Raw genomic sequence first — 27,067 nt, 5'->3', positions numbered from 1 at the left:
GCGAGGCAGCCGAGCACAAAACAAAACAACTTAAGAGATTTTCATAAGGTTGGCGATGGCGGTCAGACTGCTAGGCCGACATTTGGCCACTGGGTGTCGCTCTTGTACACAGAACAATCAGGCGTTATTTACACTGCTAATAATATACGAATGTTTTATTCAACTTGTAGATGTTATGGATTAATTTTGCATAATCCCGCATTCGTTTTTATGCTAATTTGTCTTTATCGTGTTGAAACTTGAATCAGCTCGTATGTTTGATCTTAAAAATGCAAATTGAAGTGGCTTGTGAGAGATCAGTAAATAAAGTCAATGTATTGTCCTGCATGGTACCTTGTACATTTCCCTAATGGACAAACGCGACAAAAACAATCAAATAAATACAAATATATTAAAAAAAAGTATCTAAATATATTTGTATATATCATATAAAAAGTTTTATTTGTTTTAAAAACTTGTCATGTCCACATAAAAATACAATTTTACAACCCAAGAACCTGTTTTGGTAATTTTCTGAGATTATATTAACAAGTGGATGCTTCTTTGGCTGAAAGGCATTAAAAGCCATAAATACAAATAAATGCTGTGTATACATCTGCAATTAGAGGCTGCATGATAAACACGGATACACAAGCACATGCAAGCGGAATAAATAAAAAGAAAACATAAGACAAGGAAACGCTGGAATGTTCCTACTTCCGTTGCCTTTGGCTAAATTTGAGATGATTTTTTTCCTGGAATAAAAGATGAATTAGGATCGTTTAGACCAGGGGTGGGCAAAGTTTTTGACTCGCGGGCCGCATTGATTTAACAAAACGGGGGGGCAGACTATATATTTTACACGTAACAGTCCACCTGGTATTATTGTATCTGTAAAATTGTCATGCAATCTGCTATTGTTATTTATTATTTTATATTTATATTTAAATATTTTATATTTAAATATTTTTATTTAAATATTTTATATTTAAATATTTTATATTTAAATATTTAAAAATTTATTATTATTATTATTATGCTTGTGTCCCTTTTTTCAGGAGCACTTTGTAAACAACAGACCACATCAAATAACAAAATTGATACAACCATCAAAAGGTTGGCTCAAGCCATGATGCCAGCTTGTATGTTGAGTTTAAATGAAATACTTTGGAAAGAACGGACGGGCCGTATTCAAACACTTGGCGGGCCAGATGTGGCCCCCGGGCCGTAGTTTGCCCACCCCTGGTTTAGACGCATACAAACACACAAACATAAAACAAACTGTACATTAAGTGCATGGAAGCATAAGAGGAATGGTTAGCTTGACTTTGAACATCAACATATGTGTGTTGGTATACTACACATACGTACACACATATGGTACTTTTCCTATGTGTGTTGGTATATGTACACATACGTACACACATATGGTATTTTTCCTATGTGTGTTGGTATACATACACATACGTACACACATATGGTACTTTTTCCTAACAAAAGCTATTTTAAAGCCATGTTTTGCTTGTAAAGTTTAGCAAAAGCTACCTAAACTCTCCTATCGGCTTGTGGTCCAAAAGGCACTTTTGGCAGACTGGTTGGTTTCTAAAGTGCAGCGTCAGGAGAAGCAATGCATGCTGGGTCCTCTGCTTTTTGGGCGGTGGCCTCGTTTGCCGTTCAGATAAAAATGTCAAATAAGACTGAAAAACAACAGAGGCCCCTGTTGGTCCCCGGTGACCACCTTTGTGTCATTAAAGTGTTACTTTTTGCTTCCTGTGTCCCGGCGTGGGGGGTGGAGCTACGCGTGGCTGTGGACGGAGATGCTGGACAGGTCGTTCCTGATGATCTCGTTGACTGGGAAGGGAAACAAACAAAGAAAGGAGTGTTAGAAAGAAGTGTTTTCATATTTGGAACACATCACAGAAACACACCACAGCCACTTCCTTCCGCAAAGGAGCGCTCACTTCCTGTCTGCGAATGCGTCTCGCAGTCGGAATTCCAGCAGCAAAGACTAAACCTTGTCGGAATAACAATGCCTTGAAAAAGCGTGTGGAATGGAAGTGCTGAGAGATGATGTCACGACTAATCCCATTTCCGGCCACCGGAGGGCGCCGCTGTACCATCTGACGCTGTCGCCAATGACGTCATCAGCCAGTACGACCCTGGAGGTCACAAAGGGAACTCTTTGGCCCGTTTTGTGTTTGTGTTGTCGGTCGCCATGGCCTACTTTTCACCGTGCCGCCACATTCGATGCCGAGGATCTAATTGAAAAAAAAAGCCAATGTATTGATTGGCGGGCGTGTTTTACAACGGGGCGCTAAAAATAGTCCCTCCATGACACCCCAGGCAGGAGGAGGGTGTTGATGGAATACTCCAAACGGGGTCGACGGTTGCTTTTGGTTGGGTTGTGATGACGGCCGAGTTGTGGAGGGTATCGAACGCTCTGGCTTCCTGTTTGGGGTTACAATCTCAGTGGCGGGGTACCGAAAGGGGCGGGGCTAGACACACAAAGTGGCTTGATTGGTCCAAGTCCAACCCCTACACGTGTACACACAATATATAGTACTACGCCGTATCTAGTGTACTGTACACTTGGTAGTACTACATGGTGTACACTTGATGGTACGATGCACAAGGTAGTACATGCTTGGGCATCCTACAGACTTGTATACTTGGTAGTATGCACTATATAGTACACTACATAATAGTATGAGTTCTTTGTAACGTACTGTATACTTGGTAGTACTATACACTACGTAGTGAACACTTGGCGTTACTACACATAGGTCATGTACACTTGGTAGTACTACATGGTGTACACTTGATGGTACGATGCACAAGGTAGTACATGCTTGGGCATCCTACAGACTTGTATACTTGGTAGTATGCACTATATAGTATTCTACATAATAGTATTAGTTATATGTAATGTACTGTATACTTGGTAGTATGCACTACATAGTACACTACATAATAGTATGAGTTATATGTAACGTACTGTATACTTGGTAGTATGCACTACATAGTACACTACATAATAGTATGAGTTATATGTAACGTACTGTATACTTGGTAGTATGCACTACATAGTACACTACATAATAGTATGAGTTATATGTAACGTACTGTATACTTGGTAGTATGCACTATATAGTACACTACATAATAGTATGAGTTCTTTGTAACGTACCGTATACTTGGTAGTATGCACTACATAGTACACTACATAATAGTATGAGTTATATGTAACGTACTGTATACTTGGTAGTATGCACTACATAGTACACTACATAATAGTATGAGTTATATGTAACGTACTGTATACTTGGTAGTATGCACTATATAGTACACTACATAATAGTATGAGTTCTTTGTAACGTACTGTATACTTGGTAGTATGCACTACATAGTACACTACATAATAGTATGAGTTCTTTGTAACGTACTGTATACTTGGTAGTACTATACACTACGTAGTGAACACTTGGCGTTACTACACATAGGTCATGTACACTTGGTAGTACTACATGGTGTACACTTGATGGTATTATGCACAAGGTAGTACATGCTTGGGCATCCTACAGACTTGTATACTTGGTAGTATGCACTATATAGTACACTACATAATAGTATGAGTTATATGTAACGTACTGTATACTTGGTAGTATGCACTACATAGTACACTACATAATAGTATGAGTTATATGTAACGTACTGTATACTTGGTAGTATGCACTACATAGTACACTACATAATAGTATGAGTTATATGTAACGTACTGTATACTTGGTAGTATGCACTACATAGTACACTACATAATAGTATGAGTTCTTTGTAACGTACTGTATACTTGGTAGTATGCACTACATAGTACACTACATAATAGTATGAGTTCTTTGTAACGTACTGTATACTTGGTAGTATGCACTATATAGTACACTACATAATAGTATGAGTTCTTTGTAACGTACTGTATACTTGGTAGTATGCACTACATAGTACACTACATAATAGTATGAGTTCTTTGTAACGTACTGTATACTTGGTAGTATGCACTACATAGTACACTACATAATAGTATGAGTTCTTTGTAACGTACTGTATACTTGGTAGTATGCACTACATAGTACACTACATAATAGTATGAGTTATATGTAACGTACTGTATACTTGGTAGTATGCACTACATAGTACACTACATAATAGTATGAGTTCTTTGTAACGTACTGTATACTTGGTAGTACTATACACTATGTAGTGAACACTTGGCATTACTACACATAGGTCATGTACACTTGGTAGTACTACATGGTGTACACTTGATGGTATTATGCACAAGGTAGTACATGCTTGGGCATCCTACAGACTTGTATACTTGGTAGTATGCACTATATAGTATTCTACATAATAGTATTAGTTATATGTAACGTACTGTATACTTGGTAGTATGCACTACATAGTACACTACATAATAGTATGAGTTATATGTAACGTACTGTATACTTGGTAGTATGCACTACATAGTACACTACATAATAGTATGAGTTCTTTGTAAAGTACTGTATACTTGGTAGTATGCACTACATAGTACACTACATAATAGTATGAGTTATATGTAACGTACTGTATACTTGGTAGTATGCACTACATAGTACACTACATAATAGTATGAGTTCTTTGTAACGTACTGTATACTTGGTAGTATGCACTACATAGTACACTACATAATAGTATGAGTTATATGTAACGTACTGTATACTTGGTAGTATGCACTACATAGTACACTACATAATAGTATGAGTTATATGTAACGTACTGTATACTTGGTAGTATGCACTACATAGTACACTACATAATAGTATGAGTTATATGTAACGTACTGTATACTTGGTAGTATGCACTACATAGTACACTACATAATAGTATGAGTTATATGTAACGTACTGTATACTTGGTAGTACTATACACTACGTAGTGAACACTTGGCATTACTACACATAGGTCATGTACACTTGGTAGTACTACGCACTAGGTAGTGTACACTTGGTAGTATGCATGCTAATAAACTAGGTTTAAACTAAGTGTAGACAACTAATGTAATTCTAATCCTGATCCTAATCCTGATCCTAATCCTGATCCTAATCCTGACTGTAAAGTGTCCGGAAGGGAAAGTCCTCCATGGTTTAGGATGAGGACCTGCTGGTCTTGGATATCAGGCTCCCAAACACGGATAAAAGGTCCACTGTGATGCCTTCACGGTGCCTGCGGACTCTGACATGAAGTCATCCAGGAACCGGCTTCCTGTCCCGTGGAGGTCCACCACAGCTGGCGGCGCCTGATACGGGGGCGGGCGGGGCAGCCAGGAAGCCCCAGACGGACGAGGAACTCCCAAACAATTAGTGGGCCTCGCAGAAAAAAAAAGGGAGGGAAAAGCAAGAAGTTCCAAAGATGACCGCTGTGAAGACCAGAGAGAATAAAGTCTGGTGGGGGCAGAGGAGAACCCCCCCGTCCCCCCTGCCCCCTTCCCCCCCCCCACCTCCAAAGTTTACTGCCACGTTCAACAAGTCCAGACCACAAGCCACGAGATGTTCTTGGCCGGGCTGTCAGGATCCTACTGGGTTCCTGCACACGTTCCTTCTCTACTTGAGCAGCTAGAAAAAAAGAAGCGGCTAAAACGTCAACATAGCAACCATCCACGCTTGGCCACCGTAGGAGAAATTGGACCCCCGCCCTACAAATATTGTGGCAGCACGAGGCACCGTCTGCTGAGCAGCCTGGACGGCCGCACGTCCAAGACTTCCTCTAGTACATACGTACTACGTACTGATATCACACTACTACTACTACTATAGTACTACTGCTCATTTTGAAGTCTACGTACTATTTAGTAACTTCAACTGTGTAGCAGTTTACTACAGCATTCTGGGAATACATTGTACTACGACACTACTACACACTACATAGTGTACACTTAGTAGTATGCATGTACTTGGTGGTACTCTTGGTAGTACAATGCACAACATGGTGCATACGTTTGCTAGTACTACATACTATGTTGTGTACACTTGTCAATACAATGCACTGGTAGTGTACTCTTGGTAGTACTAGCTAGTACGCAGTCAACATAGTAGACATGTGGTACCCTTGGTAGTACACAACGCATAGAACTATACAGTGCCTAAAGTACTGTAAACTTGGTAGTACTACGCACTGCATAGTGTACTACCTAGCGCACTAAGGAGTATACACTTGCAGACTTGGTAGTATGCATGTACTTGGTGGTACTCTTGGTAGTACAATGCACAACATACGTTTGCTAGTACTACATACTATGTTGTGTACACTTGGCAATACAATGCACTGGTAGTGTACTCTTGGTAGTACTAGCTAGTACGCAGTCAACATAGTACGTAGACATGTGGTACCCTTGGTAGTACACAACGCATAGAACTATACAGTGCCTAATGTACTGTAAACTTGGTAGTACTGCACTGCACTTTGTGGTACTACGCACTGCATAGTGTACTACCTAGCGCACTAAGGAGTATATACTTGCAGACTTGGTAGTATGCATGTACTTGGTGGTACTCTTGGTAGTACAATGCACAACATGGTGCATACGTTTGCTAGTACTACATACTATGCTGTGTACACTTGGCAATACAATGCACTGGTAGTGTACTCTTGGTAGTACTAGCTAGTACGCAGTCAACAAAGCACTGCACTTTGTAGTACTACACACTGCATAGTGTACTACCTAGCGCAATAAGGAGTATACACTTGCAGACTTGGTAGTATGCATGTACTTGGTGGTACTCTTGGTAGTACAATGCACAACATACATTTGCTAGTACTACATACTATGTTGTGTACACTTGGCAATACAATGCACCGGTAGTGTACTCTTGGTAGTACTAGCTAGTACGCAGTACACATAGTAGACATGTGGTACCCTTGGTAGTACACAACACATTGAACTACACGGTGCCTAATGTACTGTAAACTTGGTAGTACTGCACTGCACTTTGTGGTACTACGCACTGCATAGTGTACTACCTAGCGCACTAAGGAGTATACACTTGCAGACTTGGTAGTATGCATGTACTTGGTGGTACTCTTGGTAGTACAATGCACAACATGGTGCATACGTTTGCTAGTACTACATACTATGTTGTGTACACTTGGCAATACAATGCACTGGTAGTGTACTCTTGGTAGTACTAGCTAGTACGCAGTCAACAAAGCACTGCACTTTGTAGTACTACGCACTGCATAGTGTACTACCTAGCGCACTAAGGAGTATACACTTGCAGACTTGGTAGTATGCATGTACTTGGTGGCACTCTTGGTAGTACAATGCACAACATACGTTTGCTAGTACTACATACTATGTTGTGTACACTTGGCAATACAATGCACTGGTAGTGTACCCTTGGTAGTACTAGCTAGTACGCAGTCAACATAGTAGACATGTGGTACCCTTGGTAGTACACAACACATAGAACTATACAGTGCCTAATGTACTGTAAAGTTGGTAGTACTGCACTGCACTTTGTGGTACTACGCACTGCATAGTGTACTACCTAGCGCACTAAGGAGTATATACTTGCAGACTTGGTAGTATGCATGTACTTGGTGGTATTCTTGGTAGTACAATGCACAACATACGTTTGCTAGTACTACATACTATGTTGTGTACACTTGGCAATACAATGCACCGGTAGTGTACCCTTGGTAGTACTAGCTAGTACGCAGTCAACATAGTAGACATGTGGTACCCTTGGTAGTACACAACACATTGAACTACACAGTGCCTAATGTACTGTAAACTTGGTAGTACTGCACTGCACTTTGTGGTACTACGCACTGCATAGTGTACTACCTAGCGCACTAAGGAGTATACACTTGCAGACTTGGTAGTATGCATGTACTTGGTGGCACTCTTGGTAGTACAATGCACAACATACGTTTGCTAGTACTACATACTATGTTGTGTACACTTGGCAATACAATGCACTGGTAGTGTACTCTTGGTAGTACTAGCTAGTACGCAGTCAACATAGTAGACATGTGGTACCCTTGGTAGTACACAACACATTGAACTACATAGTGCCTAATGTACTGTAAACTCGGTAGTACTGCACTGCACTTTGTGGTACTATGCACTGCATAGTGTACTACCTAGCGCACTAAGGAGTATACACTTGCAGACTTGGTAGTATGCATGTACTTGGTGGTACTCTTGGTAGTACAATGACCAACATGGTGCATACGTTTGCTAGTACTACATACTATGCTGTGTACACTTGGCAATACAATGCACTGGTAGTGTACTCTTGGTAGTACTAGCTAGTACGCAGTCAACATAGTACGTAGACATGTGGTACCCTTGGTAGTACACAACGCATAGAACTATACAGTGCCTAATGTACTGTAAACTCGGTAGTACTGCACTGCACTTTGTGGTACTACGCACTGCATAGTGTACTACCTAGCGCACTAAGGAGTATACACTTGCAGACTTGGTAGTATGCATGTACTTGTACTGTAACAAAGAGCAAAAACAGAGCGCTAACAAGGCGATGGGTGGCTCCAACAAAAGGTCAAATTGCGTACTCGTCGGCGTTGAAGCGGAATAAGAAAGTTTTCTGTTTGAAATGTCGTCTGCCTTCTTTTAACGACAGAAAGGTTCCACCTGAGGGGGGGGGGGGGGGGGGGGGGGGGGCGCCGGGGGGAGCGGGGCCCGCCACGCTTTAATGACGTGAGAAGCCACATGAGTCCGCTTGGTAAAAACAAGCGTGGCCCCCAGGCCCCATTATGGTTACGGCCGGGCACTAAAAGCCGCCTGTGGCGACGGCGTAATTGCACCTCGCCGCACAGCGAGGAGACGCGAGCGTGAACGCCAGACGTCACAGGAAGTGGCGTAAGAACGGTCTCTGCGGTACCACAATGGGGACTTGTTCCTTGCAAGTCATGATGTAGTTTGGGGTGCCTGGCATCGGGGTGCCTTAACTAAAGGTGACGCTCAGAAGGGATTGTAGACTCTGTTGGGGCCCCAGGCCAAAAATCCAAGGGGGCCCCTTTGAGTAGCACAACCTCTGTAGAGGGGGGCACCTGGGCTGGGGTCTCAAGGTGGCAAGCAAGCCCCCCTAGTGGGACTAGATGAGGAACAAGGTTTGGGAGCGTCCCAGGAAAACCTACTCACCATCATCAAGGTACATCTGGTCCAGTTCCTGCGGTTCCTGCTTGATGCTGACGCCCAGCGCTGGGGGGCTGCCATCCTCCTGCAGCACCCTCTCCGCCGCCTTCCCCTGCTGCTGGGCGCCTGGGCTACCGCCACCCCCGCCGGGGCTCATGCAGTGGCTCGGGGAGAAAGGCGCCTCTGGTCCGGAAGCGGGCGTGGAGGGCGGCGTGGAGACGCTGGGCCGGTAGAGGCCGGGCGGCTGGAATCGACCGGGAGTTTCCTGAATGATGGAAACGTGGGGCATCGAGAAGGGCGGCGGCGGGGGCGGCGGCGGCGGCGACAGGTCGTGTAGTTTGGGGCTGCTGCTCGGGGACGAAGCTGAGGAGGGATTGGTCGGCAATCTCTGCTGCGTGAAAGCCCCGCCCACCACACAGGGTCTCAGCTCGGGGGTCACCGGAGGGGGGAAGTACGGCTTGGGCGGCAAAGAGTGGCCGGTCCCGCGTGGGGCGCCCACCAGGGGGCCGTCGTAGTCGTCCCGCGGCTCCGTTTTAATGGTTGGGACTGAAGTGGGAGAAGAAGAAGAAGAAGATGCAGCACGTGAGTCAGCATGTGAGGGTTGGCGTGTTGCTAGTCCAGCCAAACAAACATCATCAATGAGACGTTTTGTGTGAAGATGATGACTCATCCATGGCGGAGACGGAGAACAAACGCCTCCATTTTGTTTGGAAGTTCTCCTGACGCTGGATGAGTCCAAATAAAGGAGGAAGGGTTGCTACGTGTTTAAATAGGAGCTGTCAATCACCACTCCGGTTTATTTGAAGAAAATCTTTGATGCTCTTTCATCACTTTGACCTTGTACTTCAGTGAAATACTCGCAGTACTGTTAGAGTATATAGTGTATACACAAACACAATGCTGCTGTGTTGGAGTCCGCCCCCACGTGCCCGGCCCCCACAGCCCTCGTGGACAAACAGGTATGGAAAATAACTTTTTGGTCATTTTTTCTGCGGATGGAATAATAGTGTTGCTTTGTTCCTCCCGCGCAAAACCACCAGACGCTCCAGCAGCTGAAAAGATGTCTAATAAGTCTGTGGAAAAGTTCCCACTTAACAATGTTTAGCACATGAAACACCAAAGGCTTCGGAAACACGGGCAAAGACGGGAAGGACGTCTCAGGAGGAAGCGCCAAGTCAGGGAGATTCCCGTCTGTGTTGTCATGGCGAGCAGTGCCAGCCTCGGATGGGGGGGGGCACATTCCCCATCACAGCAAATGTGGAAAAATATGCAGTCGTTTTACTAGAATAAAGTCAACAGGCTGGAGCCTATCCCAGCTGTCTTGGGGGAGAGGCGGGGTCCACCCTGTACATCACCCTATGGACAATTTGGAGTGGCTAATTAACCTAGCATGTTTTTGGAATGGGGGAGGAAAGCGGAGTACCCGGAGAAAAGCCACACATGCATGGGTGTAATCGAACTTGGGTCTCCTAGCTGTGTGGCCTGCGTGGTAACCACTTGGCCTCCGCGCAGCCCTAAAGTCAACATATTAGGAGAAAAAAGTCTGAATTGTTGAAAAGAAAAACGATGTAATATTAAGAACAAAAGTAGCATCATACTAGCATAAAGTCAAATATTAAAAAAAGAAAAACAAAGGAGGATTAAAGTTGTGTATAAGAAGTAAAGGAGCAGATACACAACTGTCATTTTACAAGAATAATAATAAATAATAATTAATATTAAAAGACGAGTTGTCGTCTGAGGAGAAAAAAAAAAGTGACATTTTATGACAATAAGGTTGCAATATTATGAGAAAAAATATCATTTAATTCAGAAATATTAAACAAAAAATATTGTACTTTTTAAAAAGTTGTTTTTTCATGAGAAATAAACTAAATAAAATCAAGTTAAGGAGAAAGTTGTAATATTATGGGAATAACGTAATATACCGGAATAATGCCAGAAGAAAATTCACAAAAATGATTTGAAAAGAAAGGAAAATATATAGAATAACTACAGTAAAAATAGAGGGAAGTTCATACTAATAATCATCTTTTTGACCAAAAGTCCATGAAATTCCAGGTGGATGCAGAATCAGGATACAATATGAAAAATGATGGTTTAACCAAAGTCTATATTTTTATGTTGCATGAAGTGATGCACATATTTGACTGACTGCTGAGAGATCCACGCTACAATACGGAAGCACCTGACCCTTCCGTATATTTGGTAAAAAAAAACAACCACCAACTTTATGACGGGACAGGAAGTGAAGCGTTCACCTGCAGACGGCACGTAGGTGAAGCGTTGGTATTGGCTTCGTTTCCTCTTGCCGTTGCAGACATAAAAGTTGACGTGCACGGGCAAGGCCAGTCGCTGGTTTCGATAGGGCGGGACTTCCACCAGGAGCACGTTCTGGAAGGAAGACGGAAGAGTAGGAACAGCTTGAGTGTGCGTACACTCGGCGTACACAACGCCACGTACGCAGCAAGGCACACGGCTGATCAAATATTACAAGAAAAAACAAAGAAAGTCTATTTTGGATGAGGGATGCGGATGAGAGCAGTCATAAAACGGCCATAAAGAGGCATTATGAATGATTATTATTATTATAAGACATGTGGTGGGCTGTTAGCATAGTGAATAACAATAATAATAATAAGGTCAGCAAAATATCACAAATGGCTCTTTCATAGAACGGCAATAATAAAGCATATTATGCTAGCTTTATTATCAAACGAAAACGAAACGCAATTGAATGAGATCTAATACAAAACAGCTAATATTGTGGTGAAGCTGCATCTGTTCCTAATATTTTGCCCCCACTTGGTGTGCCTACTAATGAGCAGGTGACGAGGCGTGACAGGGTTGCTATCTAAAACGGTTTCCGGTGCCGCTGTCACCGGTCTGGCTTTAAGTTATGTTGTAAAGAAGTCCTCCTGGTCCTTACATGCTTTGAGGCGTCTCGGTCCACTTTGGCCTCCGTCTCCCATAAGTGATGTCCATCTGCAGAAGACAAACACCAAGTGAGACCGAGTGGAGAAGTGGAAGGAGCGCTGCTATCATCATCACTGATAGAGAAAGCAGCAGGAGACGTCACAGCGTCTGACCTTCATGAGCTCATGTCCTCCGAGAGAAATCTGATGCAACCACTTCTCTCACACACACACACACACACACACACACACACACACACACACACACACACACACACACACACTCAAGAAAGCCCTGAGTCATTCCAACGGGATGAGCGACATCTCGTGTGGAGGCCTTGACTTGGGAGGCGGCGTGGAATCCCGAGAGCAGCTGGCCAGCTCGTTAGCAAACGCAAACGTCTGGAAAGCGACGAGGTGGCCTCCTCCTTTTGCAGAGCCCCCCCCCCTTCCCTCCCCAACTTCTACTTTGTAAAGTCACTACATAGTGACCAGTCAAAGATCCTCTATACTGCTGGTTGGTGGTTACAATCTGCCGCAACGATTCTGTTCAAAGATCCTCTATGTGACAGGAGGGCTCTGCTGTTGTTAGGAATCTGTTGCAAACATGCTAGTCAAAGATTGCCTACATGACAGGAGTGCTCTGTAGTTTTTAAGGAGTTTATACTATTCAAAGATGTTTTATACGATAGGAGGGCTGTGCTGGTTTTAGAAATTTATAGTCAAAGATTGGTTGGTCAAAGATCCTCTATAATATTGAGGATAATAGAGAGGATCACTCCAGTCATAGTGTCTATACGACTGGACTGCTCTGTTGCATTTAAGGACCTAAAGCTCGTCAAAGATCTTCTATACGGACAGGAGGACTCTGCTGTTTCCTAATAGCTTAATGCTTAATACAAAGATCTTCTACAAGACAGGACTGTGTGGTTTTAGGAATCTGCTCCAAAATAGCGAGTCAAAGATCTGCTATACATTTGAATATCCTGAAAAATATTAGCTAAGGATCTTCTAGATCTTTAAGGACTTGGTGTCCTAGCGACAAGGACGCCTGAGGACGCGGTGACGGAAACATCTTAGCAGTTTCAACGGAATAAAGTTCCTTAAAGTTCTTCCAGTCGGACTTGGAGGAAAGAGGAAGATCTGGAGGAGACGGAGAAGACGGAGGAGGGGATGAAGCTCCGCCACTGACAGCTTCTATTAGACCCGCGAGGACGAGCCGTTCCCGTTTACTTTCCGACCGCGGCTGGCAGACGGAGAGCGGACTTCCAGCTGCTGCCGCTCTCCAGGAAAGATGACCTCACTTGTGGAGCATCTCACCCACCCCACCCCCCCACCAAGAGAAGGGAAAGGACAACACATCGTCTTTGTCGTTGTCTCATCCATACATGGTCTACGACTCATGCTGGAGTCCATCCCAGACCAGACCAGACTTCACTCTGGATGGGGGGGACCAAGATCCCGAGGAGGTCGTCCCAGGACAAGTCCATGAGAACCCAAAGTCTACTAGTTCCATGAAGTCCTGATGGAAGGTGGCGCCAATATTCCCATGGTTTGTCCAAATCTGCGTGGAATGATGGTGAGCAGGTAGCGGCTGTGACGGGAGGAACCGCCTCTGTGGATTTCATCTGGACCTCACTGCACAGTGCGGTTAACCAAGACATCAAAGACCAACCAATGAGAGTCCTTCGGCGTTCTCCCGCTGAGGCCTGAACCTCGCCTCTCAGCCTCTCAGCCTCTCGGCGGCACGTCGTTATTCACGTAATTGATAACCGCAAACTAAGTCCGGTAGCCGCAGAATGTTCTGGACTCCGATAGCAACATCTGGGCTGTGCTTGTTCTGACCCCCCCCCCCCCCCCGACCACACTTCCTCCCGTCCTCGCACAATACGCTCTCTAGCCCACCGTGTTGGAACACATCCAATATTATCCCGAGTTCAACACCCCCCCCCCCTTCCAACATAAACCCGCTGCCCTTCAACGCGGCTCACCTTGGAGCGGGTCCAGACTCGTACGGTGCCGTCAGCGAACGCACAATACCATAACATGTCACGCCACTTTCATAAAGGGAAGTCAAACGGCGCCTTGTGCCCCCCTAATTGGGCCGAGCCGGGTGGGTGGGTGCGTGGGGAAGGGGGGGGTGACGTACAGTAAACATAAACACATGGCTGCCTCACAGAGCACCCTTGTTGTGTCCCTGGCTTCCAAAGTCCCGTCAAGGACTCTAGAACCACTTTGATCCATAACGATACCCCCCACGCTAGTCACATGACATATATTACATGTGTGGCGCCCCCTGTGGGTGACGCTATGGCATCCCCACAGCTTTATCACCATTACACAAATACTCAATAACGTATGGACTAAGAGTTGCCAAGTCCCGGTGCGAAGAAGTCCAATTGGCCCAAACGGTTCTGAAAGTCTCGGTTTTAGAAAAGACGGTGCAGTTCACCCGAGTGGGGGTTCGGTGGATGTAGAGACTCCCGCCTACGGAGACGCTAGCGCCGCTGACGGAACCGTCACGGCCCGTGGTGCTCACCCACGCCTTTTGGCGTGTTGATGATCCTGTGGCGGTTCAGGTTTCACCTCGGCAGATGGAAGAAGTCCAACAGTTTTTCTTGTAGTGCCACTAGGGGGCATTAGAAACGACGTCTGGATTGGATTGAATGACATACACAATCCCAATCCTATAATCCAGCACCAGGCTCCTATTCTGCTGCTAATCCCGTTCCTTTGCTTGTTTAGCACAAACACGGCAGAACCCGACACCGCCGAAAAGCAGAGGATTTATTTCCCAAATGGAAATGGCGGCGCTTTATCGGGCTTCGGCATCAGAAGGGCAGGCTGGGGAAAACAGTCAGTCACTTTTGGATTACGGGACCGTATCTGCGGTGGATGTAGCCAAAATCCCTCGCCGCCGCCACCGCCGCCGTGTGACCCGATGTTATCTGACTTGTTTGTGACGAGACGTGCAGGTGTGGACGAGCAGGTGAAAGAATAGAAAACAAAGCAATTAAAAAAAAGTCAAAGTAAAAAGCTACTACCGTTAGCAGCTATGATGCTTGCGTAATAAAATGCTAACGCCTTTTAAAAATACGTGCAAGTGGGGAGCGCTTCCGGACTGTTTTTATCTTTCCCTGGGAGGGAAGGGGGGGGAGCAGGGATTTCCTCCTGTGTGACTCACAGGACACACACACACACACACACACACACACAGAGAAGAAATGCCCAAAAACAGCCGCCCTCTTCCAAGCGTCATTGAGTTTGTCAGCAGAGTGGTTGAGATTGTTGGCCTCTCATGCAGAAAACTAAACAATTGAATGATTTCTTGTTGGCATCCCTTCTAGGCGGGTGAAGCCATCCTGCCTCTGTGTGTGTGATTACAGGGGAAACTCTGACACACACGTGTAGGAAGTACAGGATGCACACACACACACATGCACCCATGCACACGTGTTTGTAGCTCTGTGGGGAACAACAACAACAACAACAACAACAACGACGACGATGCTGGTCGTCCACCACGTCTGGCTTTACGACTTTGTTGAAACAAGCATTAGCGTCAACATCCCTTCTGCTCATTAAGCCTTGACTTGCATACACACAGCAGGGACGGACATGTGGAGGGATGGAAAGGATGGAGAAGGGGGGGCGAGGGGGTGTCATTGTTTGCAGTGGAAGCCTGGCTTTCGGGCGTTTCCATGGCAGGACTGGCCAGGAATTCCAGTCCGGTGCCAAACTTTGGGGAAACCCTTCACACAAACATGAGACACCCACGCCTACGCTGGTCCTACGCTTGGTCCTAAAGACAGTCGTGTTCACTCAGGGTTGTGTTATGCTAATTATATTCATATCAAATACATACAACACACTTGATGAAGTCCAGTCTATACCAAAGTATGATCAATATGCCATCATAAAAGTGAAATGTAAGATAATGCATATTTCGTAGCGAAAAACAATGTCCTCCATACCGGACTCCATTAAGAAAGTAACTATTCTTCACCCTGGCAGCTTCCTGCTTCCCATGCAACCCTGTCACTCCCGTCCATCACCTGCCTGACGTCTCTCCTGGTCATCGGCCACTTTATTAGGCACATTTATTCGTCTAAATATTAGGAATTACCACCATAATATTAAATACAACACAGCAACACCCTATTTAGCTAGAATTAGACATACTCTATGCATATAATGAAGACTAAATAGACACTTTATTAGGTACACCAGCAATGCATTTTTATCATACAAATGTTCCTTTAGGGTATTTGTACAATACTTTGATTGAATGAATGGCAGGCTAGCATAAAACTTGTGAAGTCCAAAAATTGTGGGCTTTTTTTTTCAATAGTTCTAAATGTATGCATATTGATGAAAAAACTGACTATCTTTGGAGAAAAAAACTAATTTGTAAGAATTTTTGGACCTTTTTGCAGATTTTGGAATATGCAAATTTACCGTGCCTGGGAAGCTGAATGATGAATGTGCACCAAGAAAGCTGCTTATTGCTTATTACAAAGCTCCTGTATTACTGTATATACTCTATTTACTCTATGCATGCTGCTTGTCTTTCTTTTTTCCTGCAATATGATGTCATCATCTCATGATGTCATATTTTTGGCCTCATTTCATGCAGGTCAGACGTACCTAATAAAGTGTCTGGCTAAATGTATATTTATGGCTTTTCTTTTCTTACATAAAATAGTATAAAGTATAAAAAACACAAGCTCCTACTCTGGGGATGACCCCCTGCCCCCTCCCACCGGTGGAACAATGAAGAGGCTTCCCTTGTTTTAGGAAGAGAGGAGTCACCGGGCTGATGGCATAACACGTGTGTGCCCCCCCCCCCCCTCCCTCCCCAACCCTGAAGGTCACGTTTGCTCCACTGAGGCCAATCAAGCAAATTGCTGTTTGTAAACTACGCTGCCCCCTCCCTCCTTTAAAACCCAAATGTCTCCAAGTAAGAGGCGCACGCACACACACACACACACACACACACACACGCGGCACTGAAAGAGGCAATGGAAAGTTGTGCAAATGTAAATGTGCTGGGTTAAAAATACAGCACATTAATGTGCACCACATGTGGCACTCTGGCAGCAACCAGGATATTTTGACGGCGGGGGGAGGGCGGGGGCGGGGGAGGAAGAGTCCTGGGGTTTCTCCAACAACGCGGTGAGGGAGACACACACACACACACACACACACACACACCTCCCTCACCTTGAGCCTTCTCCACAAACACCACCTTGGAGTCGGCCTGGAAGTTGTGTCCGTCCAGCAGCATCCTTTCTCCTCCGGGGGCGGGGCTTGTGTCCAAACTCTGCGTGTCCACCAGCGGCAGCTCCTGAGCCGACCTCTGGGCTGCACGGCGAGGCAAGGAGGCAAGGAGGCAAGGAGGGAAGGGTTGGAGTTAGCAGTGGAGCAGGCACCCACTCCCCATGCAGACCCGAGCATCCAGACGCTAGCATCCTTCTTTTTTAGCCGTCTTTCCCTGAATTTGATGAATACTTGCTCCTAAATATTTACTTTAGGAATATTTGCCCTCCGTATGACTCCACTCCTCTCCTTCTACCTGCCTCGTCAGGCCTCATGTTGGCCTCCCATTCCCTGTTCCTGCCCACTTCACTGCCTGTGTGGATTATTTTCAGTCATTCTTTGACAAGATGGCGGCTGCCATGAATGAACGGCGCGTGTTGACTTATATTTTTAAAATTTGACTCAAGTGTATTAAGTTTTGTTGAGCGCCTGGTGTACTATGAAGTCCGTCCAATATTTAAACAAAAGGTTCTAATCCCGCTGAATTCCCCAATAGTGGCGTCACTCAGGCGCTAACAGCGCCTCTTTTTTGTCGCTTTAAGTGCTCGCCTTTCATTTCACGGCTTCACGTCAGCGCCAAGCCCTCGTCATGTCGACGACGCCTCCTCGGTGCACCCAAAGGTCGAAACGGGCCAGATTGTTTTATTGGGCCGAAGGCTAAGGAGTCGTACTCGCCCTTTTCCCCATAAATAGCCACTGGAGATAGAGATGATGTCATGACCTCCTTTGCTTCCCAGTTTGCTACCAAAACAGCACTTTTCCCTTTGGAACCGAAGGAGGTGATGCGTTCAAGGCCTTCAAGGAAGCACGTACTTACAGCACTCGATGGGGTTGGATGCGGCCTGCAGGGATACGGTCCTGCCGCCCGCCTGGTTGACGTGCACGCGGAACACCATGCGTACGCGCGTGTTCTTGCGTCCGATGTCCGTCTCGCCCTTCCGGAGCTCGATGTCGGAGTTCCGCAGCTTCAGGATGCCGGCGCAGTCGATTCTGAAGGACAAGCGTACGATGGAGTACATATTTGGAGGAGAGTAACGCTTAGCGTGTACCGCGGTACTCACATGGCGCGCATGTTGTTTTCGGGCAGGAGCGGGATCTCCAGCACTTTGGTGTTGTTGTGCAGGGCTTCCATGCTGGGCGTGGACACGGTCTTCCCGGTGATGCGGTGGACCTGGTAGAAGGCGTGAGGCCTCAGCAGGCGGTCGTCTGCCGTGCCGATGAAAAGCTGCAGGGTCAGCGGCTCGTTGTCCACGTAGCCGTGCAGCTGTGCGGGGAGGGGTCGGGGTGAAAGACACTTGGCGTGAATCTCCCACCAAGAAGAAAAACACGACTTTGCTTGTAAAAACAAAATGGAGTTGTCGGCAACAAAGGACGCATTTAGTGAGGAGCAGCGTTTCATCTCCTTTACGAGCCAGCAGGGAAACCACCAACGGCGTCGGCCCTGCTCTGACGAGACGCATCCCTGTTTGAGTCAAGCGGAGGTCAGCTGGGGGAGACGGGTGGGGGGGCGCTCGGGGTCAGAGAGCAGCCTAAATGGTGGCGATGCTGCTCTGATGGTTATCAGCCACAGCTTCCCAGGAGGAACGGTGGCGTAATGCTAACGCTGCTTCCGCTTCTGCTTCCAAAGTACTGCTCTATAGTTGACACAAGACAACACCCCCAAACCCCCCAGCGGCAACCTACGCGCCACCCACCCCGCTAAAGGTGACCATGGATCCACTTGGAGGTCTGATATGGAAACATATGTACTCTGGATGTATTATTTTCAGATAGCATATGACTAAAATGCCAGTTTGTGTCATTGCTCAATAAATGATGACAGTAATACATGTATTTATATATTTATTAAATACATTGTATTTTTATAATGAAATTGTATCATGATGAATCATTTAGCAACGGCGCTACCTAGCATTCATTTCATTTTTTCAATCTGGAAAAACAAATGCATTATGTTATATTATTTTATATATATTTATCTTATTTATATAAAATATTTATTTTATTTATATTAATATTTTTTGATTTTATTACTATATTATTTACATTTTAAAATACATAAGCAAACCAATAACTACTGAATAAAATAAATTCCATATTTTGCAATGTTATTTTAACGTCATTATGCATTTAGCAACGATACCATCTAGAAGTTTTTTCATGTTCAATATGTCCTTTTTTTGACGTTTGATGACATGTTTTTTTCAAATTATTTCATTTATTTTGATCATCATTATTTATTTATTTATTATTTTAATAACGTTTTGTGCAATCTGGAAACAAATATATTTGTAATTTTTATTTGTTTTCAATTTTATCATCATTTATTTATCAATAATGCTCTTTTCATGTAATCTATATTAAAAACATATATATTTAGACATGAATTTTGTTAATTTTATCCTCATAAACCCAATTGGATAGTAAATAAATACGTTTAAAGGGGACAAATTTAAAGAATTTTCAATCCATGTCAATTCAATCAATGGACAGCAGTATGGCTAGCTCCGCCCCTTTAGAGATCTAAGCACGGTATTGGTTATTAAGATCTGAAAATAATAAACCTACCAAAGAGAAAGGACATTTCCTGTCGGACCGACAATGTTGCATCGATGCGTATCGGTAATAAAGCGCTGACACGGCACACCAGTTCATCCTGCAGCCACAATCGTAATCCAATCAGTCAACGTCTGAAATAGATCTCATGTGAAAGACGGCAGGAAGCGGCTTCAAAAAAAGAAAGAAAAAAAGAATGCGTGCAGCTCAGCAGAGTCGGAGCGTGCCGTCTAATTAAGAGGCGCTGCGGCCGAGGGACAGCTGCTAGCGTTTCACTGACATACGAGCGGCACTCCGGGTTGGAGAACCCGCACGGACAACGCCAAGGACCATCCCGGGCGAGGTTGGAGAGGCCGCTCGGCTCACTGGGCTGGTGTATATTTGTGGAAGGAAACGTGCCGCTGCACGGCCATGTTGTTTATTGAACGGGCGGGCGAGCGGGCGCCGTGTGGAGGGAGGTGGCACGCCAGGTAAATCCGTCAGTTGGATCGATTTCTTATGATGCATTTCTGGCCTTCTGGTTTTGACCAGGTTTTGGTTGTCCTTTCAGGAGTTTGGGGGGTTTCCGGACCATAGCCGCCCCATCCATCACGGCCGAGGACCACGTGATGCAAACTGTGTTCTGCCGAGGCGATTAAACGACTGCTAGAACTTTGTGTTTGACATCAGCTTGCATTATCACCCGCAAGAGGAATGCCCAGACCGCCCGGCAGCTCAAGGCACCGAAGGGGAGGGATATGGGGGAAGGGGGGGAGGGGCTCCCTGTTCATTCCAAACACACACACACAGCGATTGGTCAAGGGGTGAATCAGACCAAAACAATCCATCCTGTCACGCATGATATTTGTTGCTATCCAATGTGATCACATGCACAAAAACTAAACGTCCAAAAGAAAAAAAGGACTCGTGACTCCGACAAGATGAACGTTTGGCTCTTCAAACTAGTAACGGCGCCCGTCTCGTGTATAAGATGGCAGGAAGTGCCTCAAAAAAGAAAGAAAATGTAGAATCTCCACGTACGTTACTTTGAAGATGACAGATGGACCAAAACATGTACAGGTACAGAACATCAGCGTTGGTGGCGATGACGTTAGCTTGGACAACGCTTTACCAAAACATACCAAATCTTTGATATGATATGACGTAACACGCAGCTCCAGACGTTCTTCACTTTTAAAAATGGAGGCCAGCAATCGAAACTTGACTGCTAAGCAAACTTTGTTTTGGATCCAAACTAATTCCAAGACTGGATGAAGGAAAAACTGGCAATACGGAGTTTTGCCAAAAATTTAGGGAAGTTGGTATCACGTGATGTTGATGTTTACGTTTTACAGGGCATGCCCCGTTGACTATTCTGTTCATGTAGACAAGAGATTGGAATATTCCCAATTTTTGTACGTTGGCTTCCATGAAGAGTGTTTAAAAAGTATGATGTGTAGATTGAAGACTGATGGGTGAAATGACTTTAAGGTTGGCTAAAGTAGCACGTTAGCTTAGGTGAGTCATGGCAAGGTAGATGAAGACGTGCGTACGATGCCGTTCCTTCCCACAAACTGTTGCATAGAATTATTCATGTTGGCGTTCTCGGGTCCGTGATGGCGTAAGGGCGGTTGGCGTACGCGGTTGCGGCGATGGCATCAACAAAAAAAAAAGAAGCTGTAGCCGCCCGGTTGGATGCCGGAGAAGGGAACCACAGCGGAGCGGTAGAAGGTTCCAGAATAAACTCTGCTGAGTCTGTGCAGGGTTTTGAGTCACAGTGTAGGTTTTGAGGGTGGGGGCGGGGGGGTCAGCGGTGGCGTGTCTACTGTGTAATCAAACGGGGGCCGCCTTGTTTGAGGCTCCCTCCAACATGGCCGCCACAGCCTGCCAGAAACGTGTGTGGTTTCGCCGCCGCCGCCTCCTCTGCAACGAGCGATGATGTCAGCCGCGCACACGGGAACTTTCCTAAACAAAGAGCAGTCTGTGCGCTCGGGGCGGGAACTGGCGGAAAAGGAGGGGAGGGGTGGCGTTTTGGGTTTTTGAAGAGAAGAACACACGCTCTTTCAGAACCTCCTGCCCTTAAATCATTAGCACCTCCTCGCTGGAAGGAGCCTGAAACTTCACCTCATCTTGCAAACGATTCGCTTGCCCTTAAAGAGCGGCGCTCGCACGCTGCTTCCTGTCGGGCCCCCCTGCTCATTGACACATTATAACGGGACTGTCTGGGAATGCCACGCATACAGCAGACGCCATCGTCGTTCATTCTGCAACTCTGGTCTTAAAGGAGACGCCACACGAACTCAACACAAATTATTAGATGATGTAATATATATAATATGTAATCCAGTCGTCCAAACCACTGCCACGACTACATGGCAGTCCTGCGGACCCCGTTTCCTGCTTCCCGAATTTAGCCATACCGCTCTCGCCATGTAAGAGGATTCTAGCAGTGATGTAATATTAGTAATAAATATTCTATTTATTTGAAAACATTTATATTGTTCATATCATTTGTACAAATAATATAATTGAGGTTACATAAGTAAACACATAGTTAAATATGATTAAACAATTTTATATTATTTATATAATAAAAAGTCATACACTGAACTGTGATGTTACATGATGCTGATCATTTTCCACAATAATAATAATAATTTTAAACAATATTTTTATAATTTATACAATATGAATATAATAATAATTGATATAAAGAACTGATGTTATGATGCTACATGATTTTCCTTGATAACAATGAAAACAGTAAAAACTAATAACAAATATACATTATGTAGCTGATCTGTTGATTCATTGATCATACTGTTTATAATTTATATAATCTGCAATAACCACTTCACTGCAATACTGTACATATTACTGCTATTATATATTGTCATATCCATACTGTTTATAATCTGTATAATCTACAATAGCCATATTATAGTCATTTCCATACCCTAGTCACTCCATTGCAATACTGTATATATTACTGTTATTATATATTGTCATACCCATACTGTTTATAATCTGTATAATCTACAATAGCCATATTATAGTCATTTATATCCCTGTACATATCCTCACTGTATTATAGTCATAGCCTGTTATAGTTTTATTTACATAGATCTGTCCATACTAATGTACTTATAAAAATTGCACTTCTGGTTGGATGCTAACTGCATTTTGTTGCCCTGTACAAGTGACATGAGCAATAACAATAAAGTTGAATCTAATCTAATCTAATCTAATTTGAAGTACCAATAGTAATACGTATGCCAGTCTCCTAATTAGCCTGACGAGAGCGTTCCGGGAGAAAAAGTGGTTGTAGTAAAAGTGCGTGATGCGTGACGGCGGGTGTCGCAGGTCCAGGGTCGGGTTCTACCGAGACGTCAGACGTTTTCATCTGGATGCTTTTGTTTATTCCTGGTCTGACTTCATCAGATTGAAGCAGCAGATGTCTTGGGAAGCCACGCCTCCCCACGCTCCCCTTCTCCCCCCTCGGACCACCACTGGTAAAGTGACTAAGCTCTTACTGGACCGCGCTACGTCGCCGAGGCTGGTTAAGTGGGGGTGGGTTGGGTTTGGGGGACGCAATGGAAAAAAAGCGTGAGTCACCCCCGTCTGGACAGGAAGCGAGCGGCCTGCCCGGGAGCGTCGTCCATTCACAAATGGGACATCTTTAAATAGCACGCCGCCTCATTCTCACACATGAGTGAAAAGGTAAAACGTGGAGGTGAGAACGGGGCCAGGCGGAGCCCCGCCCACCTTCATGGCTGTGTGAGGGTGGCATCACCTTACAACCTCGGCCAAGACAGGATCCGCTATTCCGAGCAGAAAATAAAAAAGGACTGCGAGGAGGAGTCGTGTCAGCACACCTCCAACGGTGTTAGCGCCGTCACGTTAGCATCATCACATGCTAGCAGCTTGCTAACGGCAATCAAGAGACGCACCTGAACAACGGGGTGTCCTCCCGCCAGAGCCTTCACTGCCCCTCTGCTGCCTTCGGTCTCGTAGTGGGCTCGGTGGTGGGACTTGGGCTGCACCTCGATCTGCAGGCTGTAGGGTCCCGAGCTGGACGGCAGCTGCCAGTCCAGGGCGGGCAGGGACGGGCTGACGGGATGCCAAGAAGGTTACGTGGTTAGGACAGATCTTGACATGACAGGAAGTGGAGAGGCGGGTCTCTACCTGACATACTGCTTGGGCTTGGACCAGGAGTACTGATGCTGGGGGACGTCCAGGAACCCTCCGCAGTAGGCCTCCTTCTTCAGGGGCGGGCGGGGGGAGGGGTGCTCGTCGGGAGAGAGAACCTCACCTCCAGGTTCCAGCTTGAGACTGACAGTGGGGCTGTGCTCCAGGCTGGTCCTGCGGGCCTTCATGGGGACCCCCTCCCCGAGGTCGCTCACCCCGTCTGTGCTCAGGGCGTTGATGGCCGCCAAGATGGCCGAATTGGTGTATTGGTTGGTGTTGGGCAGCCACGTCTCCTCTGTGACGCTGAGGCGGGGCGAGGTCTGAGGGGACACCCCGGGGGAGGGGTGGGGGGAATGCTGGTAGTGCTTGTGCGCCGCCCCGCCCCCGTTGAAGCTGTACTTCCTTTTAGCGCCACAAGGGGAGTTGGGCCTGGAGCTTCCCCGGCTGATGAAGGCGTCGTCTGTCACGCTCGTGCGGGGGGAGGTGGAAGGGGAGTGTCGCGGGGAGACGGCGGGACCGTAGCCATCGCCCGGCAGGGCCAGGGTGGAGCCCTTGGGGGACACCGACGGGGACTGCCAGGGGGAATTCTGCGGCGAGTTGTCGTAGTTGTACGAGAAACCCGACTCGTAGGACGACGCCTCGGAGTGGCAGCTGCGGGACGAGACGCTGCTGGCCGGACTCAAGCAGCTGGGGTCCCGGTACCCGTCGCCACTGGGCAGGGTCAGCGTCACGATGGAGTTGCCCCGCTTGGCCACGGGGACTCGGTCCTCCTCCACTTGGTCCTCGGGAAACTGACCGTAGGCCGTGATCTCGATGCGAGGACTCTCCAGGGTGGGGGCACCATTGGGGCGGACGCTGGAGGGGTAGTAGGTGGCGGGGGGCACGCTCATGTCGTTGTGAGCCTCAAAGCTGTGAGCCTCTGAGACGGAGATGATGGGGCTGGACTGGAGGCTGAGGTACTGGGGGGCGAGCAAGGGGGTCCCCAGCGGGAGGGAAAGGCTGACGTTGGGGGTGTAGCCGTACGCATCTGGAAGGCAAACACAGTCTTTAGTGATGTAACACAATGGTACGTTCCAGACATGATGAACCTGATGAAACATACAAGGTAAACATTGGGTATCGATCTAGCGTCCATATGGCACGTGACGCCAGTCACGTTGGTTCTTGAACGCACCATATGAGACTTCTTAGTAACATGTGTGCTGTTGAATCCACACCCCCCAGACCATACACCCACCATAAGGTTCTTAGGACCCAACCATGTCTGCCACCCATGCAGTAAAAGTTCCTTCTGGCTCCTAATAACAATCATCATCATCATAAATAATCATTTAAAAAAAAAGGAAAAGTCTGTCAGCCTGTGCGGTGAGGTCAGGCAGGCCCAAGAGTTGGACAGAAGGGGGTGGGGGGGGGGGGGGGGGGGGGGGGCGTGGAAGCAGACATGAGACTGCTGTAATTTGAAATAAAGCTGAGTGACATCAGTCACTCAGAAAAAATAAAAAGGCTTTTCATTGCAGGATGCTAAAAATAGGTTGGAAGCCTTCATCCCAGGTAGATTTTTATGGGGGGGGCGGGGGGGGGGGGTAACCAGGTTCAGGTGGAACCCTCAACACTTTGGTACCACTTCTTGTTTTACAGTGTGTGTCATCGGACTAAGTACTACCATTACTGTTTTAATTGCAACATCATATTTTGGTCTGCTCATCTAAAGAGTTTTTTTTTAAAAATATATATAATAATTTACTTCCTTAATTACAGATAAAGTTTGTAAACATAAAATATGACCAATTTAAAGTGCTCTCTTTTGGGGCTAAAGTTCAACCTAGCATGAAAGTTGTGTCCTGTTCATATATTTATAATATATTTACGCCAGATTGATTTTTTTTTTTTTTACAAACTAATAAACGTCAAAGTAAAAAAGTTATAAATGTCTAAACTCACCCTCCTCTGCAGATTTCATGATCTCCTTGTGAAGAAACCTTCAAAGTGTCGCCAGGGATGCAAAGTGTGTCGGTTCCTGATCCATAAAGTGCTGATTGGTTACTTCCGTGAGTGTCCGGAACCAAAAGCAACCGAGTCCAAATATCTGGGGAGGTGGGGGATCCAAAGATTATTGTTTTTGCGGGGGTATCCTCCCGGTTCCGCTGGGTCTCCGTCCGTGAAAGTGACGACGACTCTCCGGCTCTCACGGCGGCGGTCCGGGGCGCTTTTAAACCCGGGGATCACCTCCCCGAGTCCCGCCCCCTCCGGGCCGTGACGCAGCTGCACGTCCGCCCGCCTTGTGGAGCCAGTGGACCCGGGCAGGATTTTCCAGCGCACCGGGAGTCCAAATTACTGAAGGACACGGCAAGGAATCCTGGAGGCTCCACGGAGAGGAAAAAAATGCTTAAGAATGGAGGAAATAAAAAAAATGAAGGCAATTAAATCATTTTAATGACGTTTGTTTGGAGAGTACTGTAACTTCCTGACTGACGATTGAGCATGCGCATTAGCTACACAAGCACGCGCGTTTATGAAAGATTTCTGACTTTTGTTATTTATTATAACGAAAATTACAAATAACACATTTTTACAATAAATGTTGCATAATTGATGCGAAAATTGACAAAATTTGAAAATGTTTTAATTAATTGTAGTAATATAAATTAATTTAAATGATTAAAAAAATGCTGGTTGCTTGGCTTTGGCGGCTTTATAGACTTGTTTATTGTATAGTACTACTAGTAATATTAAAATAACACGGGCCTTCACAAATAAGCATATAAAATACATTAAAATAAATGTGTTAAATAAGTATAACAACTGTTAGCATAGTAAATAAGTCTAGTTTGAGGCTCTTTTTGTTTTAGTTGGTGCCTTAAACACGTTTTTGTTTCATGAGATGAAATAAATGTCCATAAAATTTCCACGAAGAGCCCCTTAGACATCAATACGA

At 45.6% G+C, this 27,067-nt stretch overlaps 1 protein-coding gene across 1 annotated transcript; it reads right to left on the bottom strand.

Annotated features, from left to right (window-relative positions):
* Nucleotides 1-294: 294 nt before the first annotated feature.
* On the bottom strand, nt 295-26,812 carry nfatc1 (nuclear factor of activated T cells 1). Its single transcript, XM_058046708.1, has 10 exons — nt 26,074-26,812; nt 24,130-25,159; nt 23,895-24,054; nt 18,471-18,673; nt 18,227-18,399; nt 17,314-17,454; nt 12,105-12,160; nt 11,437-11,569; nt 9,182-9,721; nt 295-1,830 (listed from the first exon to the last, which is right to left on the bottom strand). Exons 1-10 carry the CDS (start codon nt 26,090-26,092, stop codon nt 1,775-1,777), a joined length of 2,511 nt encoding a protein of 836 aa, XP_057902691.1. The 5' UTR covers nt 26,093-26,812; the 3' UTR covers nt 295-1,774.
* Nucleotides 26,813-27,067: the final 255 nt, after the last annotated feature.

Source organism: Doryrhamphus excisus, chromosome 14 (assembly GCF_030265055.1).
Source record: "Doryrhamphus excisus isolate RoL2022-K1 chromosome 14, RoL_Dexc_1.0, whole genome shotgun sequence".
Lineage (NCBI taxonomy): Eukaryota > Metazoa > Chordata > Actinopteri > Syngnathiformes > Syngnathidae > Doryrhamphus > Doryrhamphus excisus.
This window is presented reverse-complemented; position numbering and strand designations above follow the sequence as displayed.